At 50.2% G+C, this 18956-nt stretch overlaps 10 protein-coding genes across 10 annotated transcripts; 7 read left to right on the plus strand and 3 right to left on the minus strand.

Annotated features, from left to right (window-relative positions):
- Positions 1–268: 268 nt before the first annotated feature.
- Positions 269–2353, plus strand: HO173_010570 (uncharacterized protein; the record flags this gene model as incomplete). The annotated part of the gene is made up of 3 exons (XM_037312455.1): positions 269–350; positions 434–983; positions 1033–2353. 3 exons carry the CDS (start codon positions 269–271, stop codon positions 2351–2353), a joined length of 1953 nt encoding a protein of 650 aa, XP_037160671.1.
- Positions 2354–2953: 600 nt separating this feature from the next.
- On the plus strand, positions 2954–4638 carry HO173_010571 (uncharacterized protein; the record flags this gene model as incomplete). Its single annotated transcript, XM_037312456.1, has 6 exons — positions 2954–2961; positions 3013–3053; positions 3130–3242; positions 3295–3348; positions 3426–3608; positions 3667–4638. 6 exons carry the CDS (start codon positions 2954–2956, stop codon positions 4636–4638), a joined length of 1371 nt encoding a protein of 456 aa, XP_037160672.1.
- A 489-nt stretch (positions 4639–5127) lies between these two features.
- HO173_010572 (uncharacterized protein) lies at positions 5128–5525 on the plus strand (the record flags this gene model as incomplete). Its single annotated transcript, XM_037312457.1, has 3 exons — positions 5128–5144; positions 5282–5416; positions 5504–5525. The coding sequence occupies 3 exons, from the start codon at positions 5128–5130 to the stop codon at positions 5523–5525; spliced, it is 174 nt and encodes a 57-aa protein (XP_037160673.1).
- Positions 5526–5879: 354 nt separating this feature from the next.
- On the plus strand, positions 5880–9019 carry HO173_010573 (uncharacterized protein; the record flags this gene model as incomplete). Its single annotated transcript, XM_037312458.1, has 2 exons — positions 5880–5888; positions 6896–9019. The coding sequence occupies 2 exons, from the start codon at positions 5880–5882 to the stop codon at positions 9017–9019; spliced, it is 2133 nt and encodes a 710-aa protein (XP_037160674.1).
- A 722-nt stretch (positions 9020–9741) lies between these two features.
- HO173_010574 (uncharacterized protein) lies at positions 9742–10275 on the plus strand (the record flags this gene model as incomplete). Its single annotated transcript, XM_037312459.1, has 2 exons — positions 9742–9892; positions 9947–10275. The coding sequence occupies 2 exons, from the start codon at positions 9742–9744 to the stop codon at positions 10273–10275; spliced, it is 480 nt and encodes a 159-aa protein (XP_037160675.1).
- A 391-nt stretch (positions 10276–10666) lies between these two features.
- On the minus strand, positions 10667–12043 carry HO173_010575 (uncharacterized protein; the record flags this gene model as incomplete). Its single annotated transcript, XM_037312460.1, has 2 exons — positions 10667–10882; positions 11972–12043. 2 exons carry the CDS (start codon positions 12041–12043, stop codon positions 10667–10669), a joined length of 288 nt encoding a protein of 95 aa, XP_037160676.1.
- A 94-nt stretch (positions 12044–12137) lies between these two features.
- On the plus strand, positions 12138–13171 carry HO173_010576 (uncharacterized protein; the record flags this gene model as incomplete). Its single annotated transcript, XM_037312461.1, has 2 exons — positions 12138–12708; positions 12783–13171. The coding sequence occupies 2 exons, from the start codon at positions 12138–12140 to the stop codon at positions 13169–13171; spliced, it is 960 nt and encodes a 319-aa protein (XP_037160677.1).
- Positions 13172–14227: 1056 nt separating this feature from the next.
- HO173_010577 (uncharacterized protein) lies at positions 14228–15333 on the minus strand (the record flags this gene model as incomplete). Its single annotated transcript, XM_037312462.1, has 9 exons — positions 14228–14307; positions 14369–14395; positions 14516–14531; positions 14592–14624; positions 14740–14899; positions 14961–14976; positions 15127–15187; positions 15257–15264; positions 15315–15333. The coding sequence occupies 9 exons, from the start codon at positions 15331–15333 to the stop codon at positions 14228–14230; spliced, it is 420 nt and encodes a 139-aa protein (XP_037160678.1).
- Positions 15334–15794: 461 nt separating this feature from the next.
- HO173_010578 (uncharacterized protein) lies at positions 15795–16677 on the plus strand (the record flags this gene model as incomplete). The annotated part of the gene is made up of 4 exons (XM_037312463.1): positions 15795–15811; positions 15953–16200; positions 16268–16424; positions 16506–16677. The coding sequence occupies 4 exons, from the start codon at positions 15795–15797 to the stop codon at positions 16675–16677; spliced, it is 594 nt and encodes a 197-aa protein (XP_037160679.1).
- A 948-nt stretch (positions 16678–17625) lies between these two features.
- On the minus strand, positions 17626–18853 carry HO173_010579 (uncharacterized protein; the record flags this gene model as incomplete). The annotated part of the gene is made up of 3 exons (XM_037312464.1): positions 17626–17927; positions 17975–18421; positions 18475–18853. The coding sequence occupies 3 exons, from the start codon at positions 18851–18853 to the stop codon at positions 17626–17628; spliced, it is 1128 nt and encodes a 375-aa protein (XP_037160680.1).
- Between the last annotated feature and the right edge of the window lie 103 nt (positions 18854–18956).

An 18956-nucleotide genomic window follows, 5' to 3' on the forward strand; every position in this document is an offset into this window, starting at 1 on the left:
CTGCATCTTGCGACGACAGCATCCCTTCCTATCTTTGAGGTGCTTATTATTACTGGCATTGGTGTATCAAACTGTCCGTGAGCTTCATTTATCTGTTCAAGTCCAGATAAACATCTAAAGTATCAAAATAAACAAGCAGCTGCCCTCATCCTCTATCGCAACTTCGCAACTACGATAGCCCCTGCAAATTTCCAGCGAGATCTCCACATCTTCTGAGCATACGGTTGCAGTTTCCCGTACAGAGTTGGTCGGCGACTGCCCTGTCGTCATGTCGCACCAGGCGGCAAGAGCACCTGTTGCTCCAGCTATGGGTACAACAAGCTATGGACAGGTGATCGAGTACATCCAGAGTAGGTAGCTGCAGCCAGCGATGGGTTCGCTGCCGGCGTACTAGTAACAGTTATCGTACATGTAAGCTGACATTGCCCCACAGACCGAGTTTACCTCGCATCCTATACTCATCCTCCCAACGAGCACACTCCATTCCCGTATCCAGCGACACCTGTCAAATCGCCTTCAAAGCGCTCCTCCAAATCATCACATCAATCCACGCCAGTACCATCAGGCCCCAAAGTACATCCTCCCTTCTACTTCACAGTCGACGATGACCTACTCTATAATAAATTCCATGCCGATTTTGGACCATTACACATCGGACATCTCTACCGCTTCGCTGTCCTCCTCCACGAGATCTTGGGAGACCCAAACAATGCAGAACGAGGAGTCGTGTTCTGGAGCAAGCCAGACTCGAGGAGCAGGGCAAACGCCGCTTGTTTATTGGCTTGTTACATGATTGTCATACAGAATTGGCCACCACATCTGGCACTAGCACCCATCGCGCAAGCAGAACCACCGTTGATGCCTTTTCGAGATGCAGGGTACAGCCAAGCGGACTTCAGCATTGGAGTACAGGATGTTGTTTACGGTGTGTGGAAGGCCAAGGAAGAGGGGTTGGTGGGATTCAGAGACTTCAGGCTCGACGAGTAAGTATCTATGACCGAATTGGATGAATGAATGCTGATGAGCCTTCAGGTACGAGAGATATGAGAGGGTAGACCAAGGAGATTTCAATTGGCTCACGCCCAATTTCATTGCGCTTGCATCCCCTCAGCATCAGCCAATAGCTCCGATACTACCTGATTCGCCATTATATGCCACCGTACCTACCAACGTCTCAGCCGTCAAGAAGTGCAGTCTCCCAGGTCCGTTTAAGAATGTCCTCTCACACTTCTCCAAGCGCAATGTCGGACTCGTCGTCCGTCTGAACTCCGAACTCTACTCGCCCACGTACTTCACTGCTCTCGGCATCAATCATTTAGACATGATCTTCGATGACGGAACGTGCCCACCATTACATATGGTCAAGAAGTTTATCAGGCTGGCGCATGAGATGATAACTATTAAGAAGAAGGCCATCGCTGTTCATTGCAAAGCTGGACTAGGTCGCACAGGCTGTCTGATCGGAGCATATCTCATTTACCGTTATGGCTTCACCGCCAACGAGATCATTGCCTTCATGCGGTTTATGCGACCAGGGATGGTTGTCGGGCCCCAACAGCACTGGCTCCATCTCAACCAAGGAACGTTCCGTGAGTGGTGGTGGGAGGACCTCTTGAAAGAAAAGCTTGCTGCAGCGCTGCCCTCAACGCCTACCAAATCGATCCGCCGTAGTCATGCCAGTATTGGTCAGACTGCGACACCACCCAACCCGAGCCAGTCAGGCAAGCGATCTGCACTAGGCGAAATCACAGCCAATGAGAGCGGTCCCTCAAATGCCATGGACGAAAACCTTCCAGCCCCCACTCCAGGACAGCCAAGGAAGACCAGCAGGATGGATTCCCGTCATCATCCGTATGCAAGAGCAGCATCAGCGGCTTTCAACGACAATACCGTGGTCGAAGATCCAGGCAATCAGATCGTGGAGATGCGCAGCCACCGACAGGACCCTGGTGAAAATGAAGAGGAGTGGGAGCTACGAGTGCTTGGCCGACGAACAAGCTCTCGTTCGCCAATGGGCAGCGAGAAGAGGCGTGCCGTCAGCTACACCACCACTACAACTACAACCTCGCGATACAGCACTGCCGGCGACGATGAAGCGCTCCAAGAGTTGACTTCAGATGTCGAGAATTGGACCCACCACGATGAGCATGCCTCTGACAAGACTTCCAGACCGAAGACACCCGGAAGCACAAAAAGTGGCAGTGGAAGCGGAACTTTGGGTGTCGCCAAGATGCGCGGGAGCCCAGTGAGGAGAAGTGCAGAGAGCAGAGAAGTCAAGAGCGGACTCAGCGGAGTAAGGAAGACTAGCGGCAGAGTGGGAAGTGGGCTAGCAGCGAGCCGGTCACGATCATGACACGCGATCAACGATACCTTTTCCTTTTCTACCATGTGTATCTCAGGTTCGACTGTACACAGCACCATGCTTCGGCGGCTCCTTGCATGGGTCTCGCAGCCAAAGTTGGCGATATTGGCGTCTTCACCATCTTCTGCGCTGCAGAGGAGCTTTTGCTTGGCAGCCACGCTGCGCTACTCCTTCACTGGCGCTTGGCTATAGGGGCTTGTTTTTACCCTCTTGAGTACTTGTTGAATATAGTGACGAGCGATGAATGGCAACGAATTGTAGTCTCAGTAGCATGCAGGTTCCACGATACTTTGAGAGAAAAAAATCCGAATGTCTCAATTCCAATGTCGGCGAGGACCATTATTCATTTTCTAGGCCAGTTTCATCATGAATAAGAAAAATTATTTTAATTTTGAAGATTTAATAGCGAATTACCGTAATAAATTCTTTATACACATGGTTAATTTACGGGTTGCTAGCCCTTGTGCATCAAAAATAGAAAACATCAAACCTTAAATTTGTGCTTTCAACTTTAGCCGAGGTTTGGGGGAACGACACCAACTTTGGGTGTCCAACAGTGTCGCGCACTTTGTAATTGCAGAATGTTTGGCCATGCCTAGGTACTGTGGCAGATGACCATCTCTTCATCTCCATCGCTGACGAAACCTTAGGGAGATCATAACCATCCAGGCTGGCCAATGCGGCAACAGCAGTGAGTCGCCCCGAACCGACGCGTCGTGAATGCAGAGTCGTGTGTATCTGGAACCGCTGTTCTGATGTGGTCGCAGTCGGTAGTCAATTCTGGCAGCAGCTATGTCTGGAACACGGAATCAGTCAAGATGGCAATCTGGAAGACTTTGCGACAGAAGGTGGTGATAGGAAGGATGTGTTTTTCTACCAGGTTGGGGCTCCCAAAAATTGCTGCATATTGACGCCAGCTGATACGTTTCAAGAGCGATGATACGCGATACATACCCCGTGCAATCTTATTGGACTTGGAACCACGAGTGGGTCAAACCCCGCACCGGTTTCGCTTGCCAGACATGCAACGACAGGCTGACCATCTGTTTCTGTTACCGCGAAGGTGATTCACGGTATCCAAAATGGGCCCTATAAAAACATCTACAATCCGGAGAACTTCTTCGTTGGATCGCAGGGGAGTGGTGCAGCAAACAATTGGGCTGCAGGCTACGCTGCTGGAGACACGGTGCAAGAGGAGGTGTTCGACATGATAGATCGAGAGGCCGATGGAAGCGACTCGTTAGAGGTAAGTCTGTCTGGGGACTCTTTTGAAACATCATACAAGGGTTGACAGTAGTCAACAGGGTTTCATGCTCCTTCATTCAATTGCTGGTGGTACAGGGTCAGGTTTGGGCAGCTACATATTGGAGCGAATGAACGACAGATTCCCTAAGAAGCTGATACAGACGTATTCGGTATTTCCGGACACACAAGGAGGCGGAGATGTGGTGGTCAATCCATACAACAGCTTGCTCGCTATGCGGCGGCTGATACAGAATGCGGACTCGGTGGTCGTGCTCGACAACGGCGCTTTGTCAAGGATAGCTGCGGACCGACTTCACGTCCAAGAGCCTTCTTTCCAGCAAACGAATCAGCTCGTCTCCACTGTCATGTCCGCCAGCACGACCACCCTTCGCTACCCGGGGTATATGCACAATGACCTTGTTGGCATTGTTGCTTCTCTCATTCCAACGCCGCGATGCCACTTCCTCATGACCTCTTACACTCCCTTCACAGGCGACAACGTAGAGCAAGCAAAGACGGTACGGAAGACCACAGTACTGGACGTGATGCGGCGACTGTTGCAACCGAAGAATCGTATGGTCTCAACGACACCGAGCAAGACAAGTTGCTATATCAGCATACTCAACATCATTCAAGGAGAAGCAGATCCCACAGAAGTGCACAAATCACTCCTCCGGATCCGCGAACGCCAACTGGCAACATTCATACCATGGGGTCCTGCATCGATACAAGTCGCATTGACAAAGAAGTCGCCCTACCTCCAGAACACACACAGAGTCTCAGGTCTCATGTTGGCAAATCATACATCTGTGGCGACGCTCTTTAAGCGAATCGTCGTCCAATACGACAAGATGAGGAAACGAAACGCCTATCTGGAAGGGTATAGAAGGGAGGCGCCTTTTGCTGAAGGTCTGGGCGAATTCGATGAAGCAAGAGCTGTAGTCACGGACTTGATCGGAGAGTATGAAGAGGCGGAGACGGAGAGCTACTTGGATCCGGATAAAGGCAAGGAAAAGGCAGAAGGCAGTTGAGCATCGGCAAGGGATAGAGATACCCTGCGCTTGGTCAAGGCGTTTGTTCGGTGCAAGAGGTCATGAGATATGAACATCGGCACATTTGCATGGATGTAAATTAGCAGGCTGGGATGGGACTGACCACATAATTGGCGTCGCCAATAGTAATAATTGGCAGCGTACCCTTGTTATCCGGCTTCGTCTCGGTGATCTCACTGGCCCACTGCGCCAGTCATACGGAGGTAATCGAGCAAAGGTTTTGATAGACATGGACTCATGCTTTGTAGAGCAAAGTTATTTTCTTCGGTGCTACGTCCGCTCCTTCCACGTGACTGCACAGCCACTGTGGCGGTGCCGAGTTCCGCGTGTTGAAGGCAAATGTCATAATAAAATAGATCGATCGCAATCTTCTTCCACACTCATCCTCAACCACCACAACCACAAAATTCCTACTTTCGAGCCGTTCAAATCATATCTCAGAAGCTTCGAGACCTCAATTCATCCATCATGGCATTCACTGCAAGGTATATACCGAGCTCTCTCATCCGCGACAGCGACAATAGTCATGCCGCTTTTCCTCCGCAGCAGTTTTCCTCGCGCTTGATCTGAAAGTCCGTCCAGTCGTACATGGGTATCATGACTAACGTTACCTTGACTGTAGCGACATCTGCAAGATCATCCTCGCCATCATCCTCCCGCCCCTTGGTGTCTTCCTCGAGCGCGGTTGCAATGCCGACTTCCTCATCAACATTCTCCTGACAATACTGGGTTACATTCCGGGTATTATCCATGCCTTGTAAGTCCCTTGGCTGTCGGTCTTTCAGTGCTCGATGAACACGATCTGTCCGCGGTCTTTCTCATTCAATCGCTTACACCTGTCTAGATACATCATCCTCAAGTACTAGGCTCCGGCCCTGTTCCATTCCCTTCGTGACGGCCCGGCATCTGGAGTTTCTTACCGTCATCATACCTTTACGCGTTCCCCACTACCAGCAGTCCCTCGAGAACGCTCTCGTTACGCCCATTGGACGCTCGGCAGTTACGGAAGAGCGTTGCATTCAGGACTCGGGCTGCGTGAAGAACGACCGAGGCAATTGTCAATACAGCAGTACGCAGCCTGCACATTTTGCGCTGCTCTTTAATACTATGTTCTCCGGCATGGTCTAGCTAGTCTGACCGTCGTGTATCATAGCACTTGAATTCAAGCATCAGTCAATATTCAAGTCCAGTTCTGTATGTGCGCATCACGAGTTTTCACAATGACCTGGGTCTGTGGCTAAAGGTGCGCCCTACTATCATCAAATCAAATGCTCGTCTATTGTAAGAGGCACAGGTTCCGTGCAGGTTCCCCGGTTCCGTGCCCTTAGAAAATTCCTATTCTTTTCTGATCATGCTCCAAGGCATACCAGCTGTGGCGAGCCTCTTTACGATCGCACCAAGGAATTGTCGAGTTAATTGAGCATACTGCTGTCATGGTCGCTGCGGCTTGGAATAGCTTCGCCTACACAATTGACTTTACTTTAGATGAGTGAGATTCGCAGGTTCTTGAGGCTTAGGAAGAAGCCGTTGACGGAAAGGGGATAGTATAGTCTATTTATACGCGCCCACGTCGGCGTTTCGCTGATGAGGGGCACTCGGCACACTTGTGTGCAGGCAAGCAGGCAGGCAGAGGCAGGCACTCTCAACCATTCATTTTCCCACATTTTCTTACTCCAGAACATGTCACAGAGTCGTCTTCTGTTGGACGACATTAACTCCCTTGATCTAAGCGCTTACCTTCAGATCTATCAATGGGTACTCGTCTACTATCCTTAACTAGCTTCCCCTTGATGACCTGCCCATTGAATGCTGCCCCTCTCCTATGGTCAAGACAACAAAAAGATAGATAGATCATGGGCGCCTGCCTCTGCAGTTCTCATGTTTCGTTGTTTCTCCTTCTTCATTTCTTTCTTGTCATTTTCATCTTCTCTCCATTTCATTGACATTTCCTGCCAAACGTTCATTCTGCGTCATTTTGCATTGCATAGGAGCTGGCTTCATGTCTTGGTGGGGTTCCGCAGTTTTTCCAGGTCAGTTATTTTTCCCCCTAAGCTTTATGTATAGACGCTACACAGCCATGATCTGTCACGCACTCTGCCATTCCCACATATGCACGTCGGACTCCTCAAGCCTCTTGCACTTCGTCACCACCCTTGCTTCTTTACTTCATCTACCACCCTGCCGATCCCCTACGTCTTTCAGTATCATCCCTCCTCGGTAGCTAATATGAATGCAGTTCTTTCACGGCATATCTATGGCCTTTTTCCTAGCCTCCTTTCTTCATTTTCTTCTCATACCATGGACACTGGCTGGCCCAGCCTCTATGGGATCTTTGACACCAACTCTTGCCCAAGTAATACCTCCCTGCGCCCAAGAGTGCCTCGTGTCATTCATTACCAGCAACTTCCCTTCTTCGTCCTGTGGGACACCTCCAGACTCCGACTGTTTATGTATTAGCAGTAGCGCATCCGGCTTGACCATTGGTGAAGGCGGGCTTGAGTGCCTGTACTCCGAATGCCCGGACTATGATTTTGACAATTCGATTGCCCTCCAGGTCTACGAGGTTTGCGCGACCGTTCAAGGAGCCAAACCAAACACACATTCTACACTTACCGCAACTTCAACGACCATCGTATCTGCGACTGGCGGGGTCAGAGCGACTCCAACGAACAGCAACAATTTTTCTTACAATTCTGACTCGGGGTCTGTTTTTCCTGGTGCATCAAGCGCGGCGTTGGGGACCAATACAATAATTGCTACAGCGACAGGATCACCTTCACCTTTTCCTAAGTCCACATCTTCTTTAGACTATGCTCGAACAACAAAGGTTGCGACTGGTGGCGTTGGACTAAATGTTACCCCTACTACAACATCAACCTCTTCTACAAGGTCAGTTGCAGCCGCAACTTCATCTTCGGCCGTAGCGGCAGCGGCAAAGCCTATCCTTACAAAGCCCCAGATCGCAGGCGTTACGGTTGCTGGTGTTGGTGCCGCTGCCATTGCATTTGGCCTTTGTTTCCTTGTTTTTTGCCTTCGGAGAAAGCATCGTAACCGGCACAGTGGTTGGTCTTTTGGTGGTGACAAGATCATAGACAGTCAGGAGACTACGCCTGACATGGCTGCCATTGGTGGTGGAGAGTTTGAAAATCATCCTCAGCCTAGCAGTCCCCCTGCAGTTGTAGCTGCACCTCCACCCCGCAGAGAGCTGAGAATAGTTACTCCCGCCAGCTCTAGCGACGATGGTTGGAATCGATATCAGAGGAGTATGGATCCGGAGGAGGAGATCGCACTTGCTGTACATCCGCCTCCCTCAAAATCATCGAACCATTCCCCCATCGACCCGGTTACCCCAGCAAGCCACCGAACATCCTCACAACTACTCCCCGATAAACCAATCTACAGCTTGTTTCCTCCACCTCTGCGTGTAACTCCACGAAACAGCTCGGCACCTGCAGGCCTCAGACCATCCGGGCCTACCGCTCCACGACAAGCCAATCCGCCCTACGGGAAATACAGCCCTCGATTTCCCAGCAACATGGACACAAGCCAAGCCCACCTCCAACCTGGATCTAGCCGGCAAAGAAGTCTGTCGGATCCATTCTATGATGATTTCAATCGCTCACCACCGCCGAATATATATCCGTATGTGCAAGCGTCTCGACCACGGTCTCCAGGCTCATCTCGCCCAGTCCCCAGAAATTTCCCAGGAGCGTGGACTACACCAATTGACATTGTCCGTAAACCAGTTCCAGCACATCAATCACCGAGTGCCAGAGGACTGCGACCGGCGCCATCAAGGACACAGCAACCGAGTCTCCCAAAGCCTTATCCTCCGCCGCCACCAATCGAACAGCACTACCTGGCAGCGATCGAACGCTCCCACAGCCGCAAGGATCCCCGAAGAAAGCAAAGTAACTCCAGCAGCAAACTCACACGTTTCTCCAACGGGTCAGAGACCAGCTTCGAAGACGCAGACGAAGATGAAGCCCCAGCTGCCCGCAAATTTCTCTCGCCCGTTGCTGAGTCTCCAGCTCTGAGATCCCCTCATCGCAGCGGAGTCACCTACCCCTCAATTCCAATATCAGCTGCCGAGAGCCCAACTCGAACAGCACAAAAGAGAGCTCCAGCTAGACCTGAGCTGCCCACTCGAACTGATTCCCTTCTCTCGAAGAGACTAGGTCCGCAGAAAGCCAGAGAAATTGCAGGCAGGTTGCAGGGGACGCACCCAGGGGTTGATGAGGATGTCAGGGATACGGCCAAATGGAAGATCCTCGTTAGTCCTGGACTCAATCATCTTGAGAGCTCTGGATCGCCACGGTCGGCTAGGGGTAATGGAAGGACACCGCCGATGAATATGTAGCCTTGAGATGGAATGAGATGTAATGACTGCACGAGTATGATTATTGTCTACATACTGCATGGTAGGACGGGTTTCGGTTCGGTCACCAGTGTCTCGAATCACCTGATCAATGATAGTACTGGGCATAGCGGGTATGAGTCTCCTTCGCGTTGTCGTTTTCACTTCTTATGGCACATTATTGCTCGCTCTTTCTTTTCTATTGTCTTGGACTTATACCATGTACGATACTAGCCATCTTTTGTTGTGACAGCGTTTTAGTTGTCTAGAGTCATAGCTCAGTCGAACATCAAACGTCGAATTTTTGATTGCTACTTCATACATAGCGACGTGATGGCCTCATTCCGAATCTCCAAGATTTTTTTTCATTTATGTGCTAGACCAAATGATGGGCGGAGCTGCTAGGACGTCTTCGAACCGATTATGAGAATCTGTCGGAAGGGGTTTTGGAAGACCTGGAGAGTGTCATTGGGGGAATGGTCCAATGGAGATAGAGATTGGGCTCGGGATTGCATGCACATCTTCGAATGCCTCTGAGTGACCGGACATCTGTTTTCATAGCATTACAAAGTAGATGGTTTACTATACCGTCTTTGGATCAATTAGAGTAAAGCCAAGTTGATTTGATGACGGTTACAAACGGCTCGATACTACTCATCCTTTCCGCAACCCTTGTGCTATTCCACCTCTTACTTGAACTCAGTCTCTTCAACCCACTCACGATAATGCCTCCAAAGCCCAAACTCAACGTGCACAACTTCCCCCGACCACCCCTCCTCGAAAAGACACCCCGCCACCTCCAGGTCAAATGGCGGGACCAGACAATCGCTGATACCAAAGACGCGTACTGGGTCCTTGAAACGACACATCCTCCTAGTACACCTTCCGAGTCGACAACTGCGCAAGGTCCCGATTACTGATCTCTCTCAGCCTACTATCTCCCCGTGACGGCCTTCACCCTGCCCCTCCACCCCTCCCCCCACACCTCCTTCTGCGAATGGAAAGGGCGCGCTACGTACTGGAACCTCCAATCCCCCGACGGCGACAAAGAGGTCGTCAGAAACAGAGCCTGGAGTTATGAATCCCCTACGAAGGGGTTCGAGGCGATCAAGGGGTATGTTTCGTTGTATGCCGAGCCCTGGGATTGCTATGTGGATGGGGAGAAAGTGGAGCCGCAGCCGGGGGACTTCTACGGGGGTTGGGTCACGGGTGATATCGAGGGGAGGGTGAAGGGGGGCCCGGGAACGTGGGGTTGGTGAAGGGCTTGGGGTTGGGGTCTGGGTATTCTATTGTGGGTTATCGTAACCTTCATGAGTGTTCGGGAACTAATGCTGCGGACAGCGTGGTAGGGGGGATAGGGTTTTCAATTGCGAACCGGGGCCCTGAGCAAATGGTTCGTTATCTTGTCCTTGCCAGTTTCTCTTGCTAAGTCATCCTCTCCTTGCAGCCTTCGAACTCGAACAAGACATTCCACATTTTTCTTTCATGCTCTTGGTGGTGGTTTTTGGCTCTTTGCCTCCTAATTAAATAGCGACCACCATCCCTTCAGCACTACCCTTCGCATGCCTGTCTTCTGGAGTTGCGGCAATTTGGATTCTCTCTGGTGTATCTCCTATGATGCTTGACACAATTGAGACACAGCCCTTTGATTTATTCAGTAGCCTCTTCCACAGCTTGCTCGGTGAGCTGCTTGATGTCAATGTTGGGACTGCTGCAATGTTTACCGTAGGAGCCCTGCGTGACGTCCCCGTCCCAGTACTCCTGGAATTTCGACAGCCCAGCTGATAAGGCGATAATGCTTGTCTTGTGACACTTTTGGGACAATTGGCCAAAGGCCAGACTTGCTGAGCTGCGCGATGTCATATCCTGTTTTGGTGAGATGGTCGCAAGCCCGATAAGGTATGTCTCCGATTGTGGTTCTTTACGGCAACACACTCATGCTCGAGCAGAGGAGCCATGATGTCCCGGCAAGTCTTGTGAAGCTCAACCAGAATGGCTTCGAGATCTTTTTTTAATGCGGTCTAAACGCCGCGTGGTTAATCGATAATTGCAAGTGATGTCGTCGAACGCAAAGCTGGGAATAAGACACCTACCAAGGAGTCTGGCAGGGAGCATGGTAGTCTGGTTCGTTCTGAAAAGCTGTACGATCCTCCGTTGTATTGAACAGCATAAGGTTCTCTCGAACTGCGCCAAAGATACTCTTCGTTGTGCCTAAAGCTTACGAGATCCAGACCATTTCTGCATGACTTTCAATGCCGTGTGAGGAGCCAGGCCATTTCTGCAACCACGCATGACTCCATTGGTTGAGTGCGCCAACTAGATCATATTTGTCGCAGAGACAGGCTAACTCTCTCAAGAGTGAGAAGTTAATATCAGCGGTGAGGTCCTGTTTAAAATGAAGAAGAGCCTTGCACAGTCAGATCATGGCTTCTGAGTTGTCGTTGGGAAGGGAGATTGACGGAGTATCCGGTGAAGTCGCGTTTACGAGAGCTTGGCCCTCGGCCAAATTTGGGACTCAGCATTCCTGCAAACACGGGTGAAGCCAGGCTCAGCACTTTGGAAGATACTCGAATCGACGACTGGGTCGGTCTTCCATCTTCATCTGTTTCGAGTATCAACAACAGGTCGCCGGCCAGATCAGCATCGTCAAGTGGAAACAAATCCGATGGCGTTCCTGCGGAATGGTCCATGGTGATGGGTGATGGGCGATGGTGAGAAGTTTCCGTTTCCAGAGGCACGGTGGAGTGAATTTTTTGAGTAAGGTGATTGTGTTTGGTGGCTATCCGACTTACCACTGTGCATGCTTAGGGAAGACATCCTTGCCGGGTTTCAATAGACTGGAACGGTCACATGGTTAGATACTCAAGAGTGTTGAGAATTCCTCCATCGGTTTGTTGGATCCGAGAGAAGGAAAGAGAAGGAGGAAGAAGGGTGAATGCAACACAACCGACTTACTCCATCTTCGCCATCAACACAGTCGTGACCCATTGCTCTCGCATTCGCCAAGATCTCTGCTTTGTGACACATGTTTCCGGTGAAGTCAACCTTATAAATATACCAGACAGACATCCTCTCCTCCTTTCCCGCAAACCCATCTGTCATCTCCTCGATATCCACAATCATGGCAGACCCTTCATTGACGCCGGCGCAAGCCACGAAGATCGATGCTGATCCCGCAGGTGACCTGGTGTTGGTCATCGGCTCTGGCGACAATCAGAGATCGATCCGAGCTTCGTCTAAGGTACTCAGCTTAGCCTCGCCTGTCTTGGCTGCGATGTTCAGTCCTCGTCGTTTCTTGGAGGGTACATCTCTGTCCTCTTCAAACCCTCCAGAGATTTATCTTCCAGAGGATGATCCCGAGGCAGTCACCATGTTTTGTCACATCGTTCACTTCCGAGAATATCATGGCAAGCAACCCGGTCCTTCGTTCAATCAGCTCAGGGATATGGCATTTTTTTGCGACAAGTATGACGCTGGGTTAGCGTTCAATCCCTGGAGCGAGCTATGGTTGCGTGCCCGCTTAGGCTCCGAAACACCTGGAGGCTACGGAACCTTGCTGGCCCTCGCGTATGCTTTCGATAACCAAGAGAATTTCTGGACCACCTCTCGTAACATGATACAGTACGACACGGTCGAGCGTTCGCGTGATACAATAGATGAGCTTTTTACATTGCTTCCTCAGGGCTTGTACGGTAAGCTGGCTGCCGACCCCTAAGTTGGCAAAACCCAGACCTGTTCAGTACTAACTGTCCTTCTTTCTATAAAGCATCAATCGACCAAGATCGCAAGTCTGGTCTACTTGACCTTTCTTCAACGGTGGAACACATCATGGCTCGATTCTTTCAGGACAGCCCTAGAAAATTATCGTCCCAGATCATTCAGGTTAGAGCCGGTTATGTCTTCAAAGAACTATATCGGCTCAATATTTGGCCAATCTCAACTCGTGTCCAAACAAGCAACTTGGACCGTATCCAGAGAGCAATTACCAATTTCAATGAGCAGGAAAACGCCGCCTTCAAACAGGAGTTGATAACTGTAGTAGACAGGGCGGTGGACGCGCAGAAAGGTCTTTGCCTCTGGTGTGTACGAAAAGGAAACATCCACTCGCACCAAGGCAATTGCCATGCCCGTCTTCGATATCTTTGTACTGGCTAGCTGCCACTTGAAAAACAGCAGCAATGGCAACATTCCGATAGCAGCTTGCGTTCTTGGGGCAAGCAGCAAGGGGTTGACCGGGAAGCATTTCTACAGCGGTCCAGGTATTTATTGACATTGTGCGAGCCCACCACTCGAATTCTTTCAAGCGGGTCAGCAATTAGCGGACTGACTCAAAATATGAAAGGTCCTGCTAAGGAGTGTTCATTAAAGCAATATACATACTTAAGTTGTCGACCTTGTTCATTGAAGATACCGGTCTCTGTACAGAAGTGCTAAGGTTCTTTCTTAACATCTCATCCCGCAGATTTTTCTTCTTTCGCGCCCACTGGAAGACGCCGGTAGTCGGACAGTACCACAATCGTCATGGGGAACACACCAAACGGGTAATCCGGAGGGTTTGTCAAGCTGCAACCATCCTCGCAATTGGGTGGTGCAATGTGTTGTAGGGCATGAGGACAAACAGCTGTTTCGAGCCGACTTGAAACGCCCACGGTGGTGTGGATATGACTGAGGGACTCTCCTTGGTCGTAATAGCTAGTATGGTTGATATTCGGTTCAAGAAGAAGTACAGTGAGCCTTGGGAAAATCGGAGATGTCAGACAGGAATCGGGGCGGTCGCTGGTAGGTGTCACGCTGGAGTGATAAGATATTAGGGCAGTTTTGAGATGTTGAAGATGGGGAATTGTTGAAGATGTAAGTGAAAGGACAGAACAGATTCAGTATAATGGCTTGTGAAGGCATTCAATCATAGCATAATTGCTTCATCAGGATGAAGCCCTCCAGACTTAAGGAATGCTCCGGGATAGAGGCCAAAGCTTCCGATTAAAATCCGGGATAGAGGCAGGCAAAAGCGGAGGCTCCCAATTATATAAGTTTTCAACCCAATTGGTCAATGGTTTAGTCCTGCCAACGTACGACTTAATCTCGGTACCTCGTGGCCAGTCAACTCCACTACATATGCCATCCGATCATCACTACCTTTTGTATCACGAACATCAGCCTCGTCACACCCAACGAAAAAGCTGATACTCCACGCAGCTCCATATTTCCACCTCAGACCATCAGTCTCTCCACTTTGTCTTTCAACGATTGTATCTGACCCATGAGGTCGCTAGCCTCGTTCGTGGTGATGCCTACTTCTCCGTCAACTTCCCGCAATTCCAGCGTTCTGATCAAAGAGGTAACATCTCATACTTGCGCTGATCACGGCCCTCGAGACTCCTATAGATAGTTCAGAGTCAGCAGTCCTCCTTCAAGGCAAATCTCGAGCAATGAGACAGCTCAAAGGAGCAGTCGAAAAGCAGTCTGAAATGGAAGGATATGCTTCAAGAATTTACATACCACAAGCCCTTCCCAACTAGAAAATGTCCAAGTCAGCATTTTTTTCTCAAAGGACTGCTTCAAGATGCACACTTACGGCAGTCTTAGAAGGCACGTATACATACGGGACCTTTTGTAGATTAGTATCTACTAGCTGTTCGTTTAAGGACAGTCACTTGCATTTTTATCTTCACCTATCGGCTGGTCAGTGCATGGCAACAAAGCACCTCACCACGATTACTTACACAACAGCGGTAGATGTAGCAAGATAGCGAGTGGAGCAGTATCTGCAGCGAGAACCTATTTTCTTTGGTGTTAGGCGCCATCCTCTGATGTCTGTACATGGTGTGACAAACAATAATTTCTGATGTGCCTCTGTTCAAAGTCTTTGTAGCCTCATTGGCTCTGCGTGTTGGATATTGTCAACGTGTTACTCTTGAAGCGTAAAAGGGTAAAGTATAGATACCCTTTCTTGAGTTGGCCTAGACGATTTTCGAGTTAGCCTCTTTGCTGTACGGAACGGCATAGAATGCACAACACAGCTTTCACGAGATATAAGACTGCCAAAATATCCTCCGACTCGGTGTATGCTTCTCGAGGTGAGGACCACTCGGAGAAGGAAGCATACTCACGGTAATGCGAAGCCTGCTGCACCAGATCCAATATTTCCTGCGCGAGCGACGACCCTGCTAACTGGAAACCCAGTATTCAGTATCAACTATTTCAATGGTGGGGAGTGTTTTGGGACGGGAATGAAGGTACCGGCCAAGCTGCACAAGCATTAGCAAATATAGTGAACGTGTAGAAGAGGAGGGCATACCAGCTGACTGGTCCGTCATTGCGAGAGCTCCAGCTGTCCGTAGTTTGCTGTTTGAGAAGGTTGGAAGAGGGTTAGACAGTAGTAGTGGTATGCGCCGGGGGTTTTGAATAAGATGCACAGGGTTTGCTGTTCGAAAAGATAGGAAGAGGCCTAGACAGTAACGGTGGTATGTGCCGGAGTTCTGAGTAAGATGCAAAGGGTTCACTGCCGTGGCTCGCCCTTTGCACTGTTCTTAAAAATGTAAAAACTCTTGACTTCGTGAAGCTCGAATTCTCGGCTCCAATCTGATCGGCGCTAAGATCGTCTAGCATCACGTGACTTGATATTAGCTCAGACCGAGGGACGGCGTCAACGTCTTCAATCTTTAGATTGTCACCACATCAATCGCCAACCATCCACCGTTCATCACAGTCGCTCGACTAATCTGTCCATACTCGCCTTCTTCTTGCGCCCAAGGAACCTCCCCACAAAACTCTCAAGATGTCTTCAGATCTTTGGTAAGTCGTGGACCTCATCCCTTTTTCTGCCTATCTGTCCGTGGGGCGACCAGCTCTATGGAGCTTGCACCCCTCCTACGACCCCATGCCTGCAGATGTATGCTTTTGAAACCATTGGGGCTGACACACACATCCCAACAGTCCCGTATATGCTGTTAGTACTCTGTCCGACCCTCAAGCCAGCCAAGCCCGGGCTCTGTTGGGATTCCTTGCCATCCATGTAAGGTCGAAGACGGCGAAAGCTAACATCTCACAACAGCCCTTTTTCGGTGCGATGGGATGCACCTCCGCCATCGTCTTCACCTGCTTTGGCGCTGCCTACGGAACGGCTAAATCCGGTGTCGGTATCTCAGCAATGGGTGTTCTACGACCTGATCTGATTGTCAAGAGTACGCCTCTTCCAAGAACAATGGCTTGATTGAATACACATCAACAGGTTGCTGAATATCATGACAGATATCGTCCCCGTTATCATGGCTGGTATCATCGGTATCTACGGCCTCGTTGTATCCGTCCTCATCTCCGATGGCTTGAAGCAAGAGATGGCCCTTTACACCGGCTTCATCCAATTAGGTGCCGGTCTTAGTGTCGGCTTGGCTGGTCTTGCTGCTGGGTATGCACATTTCTTGCTGCTGCCTTAACTGCCTTCCCTTCCAGTACCGTCGCGCGGAAACATGCTTACTCTGATGCCTAGTTTCGCAATTGGCATCGTTGGTGACGCAGGTGTCCGTGGTACCGCTCAGCAGCCCAGACTCTTCGTCGGCATGATCCTGATCCTCATTTTTGCCGAAGTGTTGGGTCTGTATGGGTTGATCGTTGCCCTACTAATGAACTCCAAGGGCACGCAGGATGTTGTCTGCAAATAGTCAAATTACTAAGGACTCGCCCAGTATGACAATGGAGAACTATGGACACCGATTCGGCCCTCGATCACCTTCACCACTATGTATGAAAACAAGGAGAGGATTGCGGTAGTAGCGGGAGGGAAAGGGGAAGTGGAAGTGGAAGTGGAATACGTCTTTTTGGCGTTGTTTGTGCATTAGATTGATGCGGTAGATAAGGGGCAAGAAAGCTGGCTCTTTTAGTAAAATACCAGTCTTTTCGCTTGGGACGTGATACATGTACTAGTACACCTCCCTCCTCAAATTGGTAGCACGTCTAGGGTACAGCTTCCGGGTACTGTCTCCGGGCACACGTATCTTGCAACCTACAGAGTGCGTCACTCGTGAACACGATCCTCTGTCCCTTTGGGGGCCCCTTCCTGTACACACTCGCTCCTGCACTCTTTCGGTGCGCTGGCTCTTTAAACAGACTAATCCTCCGGGGATTAACGGTAAAGTGAAGTGAGCAAAGGGGTAGATTATTCGTGGTTACCGGAAAGTGCCCCTAAAGATACAATTGAAGTGCGCCGGGTCTGGCACCCATCGTGGCCGAAAGATTTGGGGGGTGTACATGTATCACGTCCCTCTCGCTTGCACTCTTCCGCCATTCTAAGCCTTCTCGAGCAGGAAGATTGCTGTTTCCACCCGGAAGCATGACTACCGATCTCTATCCATTCTGCGAGAAAGTGACAGTAGCTGGTCAGGTTGACTTAGACACCAGAGCTCCTAGGTCGCGGCATGAAAGAGTCGCTCAACTCCCGCCAAATACCAGCTCCCTATGAAGGAACACAATAAATGCCGAAATCAATAAGAAAGTCGTATCAAGCCATTCTGTAGCTGCGCGGGAAAGCACCACGCGATCCTCTTTACCTCTATGACGAGCATTACATAGTGCCATTCCATGCCACGCAAGTCAACGACCAATCCAAGCGCTCATGTCCTATCCAACCTCCTCCTCAGATTCTTCGTCCTCTTCATTAATTTCTTATATTTATGCTTCTTCATCTTCAACTTCCGTTGCCTCTTCACGCTGATCACCTGCCATATTTCGCCATCACCTAACCTATCCATGTACTGTAACTGCCTTTCCCGCATCCGTCCCAGGAATGGCTGGCCGCGAGGTGCAGGTGGCAAATATACCTCTTTCTCCCTTTCTCCTGCAGAAGAGCTCGGGCCTTCGACGATAGGGGTGGTGTGCGACTCGTAGGACTTACGGCCGCTACGGTACGTGTTTTCTTGTATAGTGAGGGTCGTGGTGAAGGTTTTTTGCGTGACGACTGACTCGGATTGGAGTTCGGCTTGCTCAGAAGTCTTCCGTGGGGCTCCTTCGGGGGAGAGCAGAGTCCATCGGAACGGGGGGGTAGTGGTCTCATGTAGGGCCGGAAGTTCTTGACAAGCTCTTGCAGGTTAAGGTGAAAGGTTTTAGCTGGTAAGTCGAGATGGTGAGGAGAGGGGTGAGCGTTGGAGTGTGAGGCCTGAGTGACAGCAGCACGGAGATCGACTTCTTCTTTTGTCATTGGCTGGGAGTTCTGGTTCTGGGTGCTCGAGGCAGCATTCTCGAGTGTATTGACGGCGGATGAGAGGGTGTAGATAACATTGGTCGGTTTGTGCTTCGGGATCGGTTTTGGGTCAAAGATCGAAGAAAAGGCAGCAGCAGAAGACTCTGGCGGTATAGGCATTGTGACGGATATGGGCCTGTGTAATGAGAAGAAGTTTGACATGTGAACATCTAGGCCCTTGTTAGCCAGGCGCTTATCAACCGCAAAGGAAGGGAAGTCATACCAACGGCATGCAAGTGGTTCGTCGTGGGCACACTTGGCAGATTGAATGTCAACTCATTACTGCTCTTCCCCGCCGTGTCTTGGATGCTGTCTTTCGACTTCCGTTTGCTGATACGGGTGTTGGGGCGTTTCTCTGTGCCTTCCTTGACCGCGGCTTTAGCATCTTTGCTGGGGGCTTCAGAGGGAGTAGTGATGGCCCGGGTCTCATCTTTGGGCGCACTTGGGGTCTTCGAGGATGAGTGTTTGCGCTGGTGGTCGTGTGCTGGTAATCGATTTGGTGGGCTTGCTATCAGGGTTTGGGATGTTCTGGAAAGGGCGGAGCATGATAGGCATGTCCAGGTACTTCGGCGAACGAACTCGCTCGAGTAAAGCGACAGCATATCGATGCGTTCACAGTAAAGCAGAAAGATCTTCAGTCATGCCTCTTTCGGTGTAATGTGGCATAAAAAATATGGCATAAAGAGATTTATGGCAGAGACCGTT

The sequence above is a fragment of the Letharia columbiana genome (genome assembly GCF_014066305.1).
Source record: "Letharia columbiana isolate WasteWater2 chromosome Unknown Sc0000050_s0, whole genome shotgun sequence".
Classification (NCBI taxonomy): domain Eukaryota; kingdom Fungi; phylum Ascomycota; class Lecanoromycetes; order Lecanorales; family Parmeliaceae; genus Letharia; species Letharia columbiana.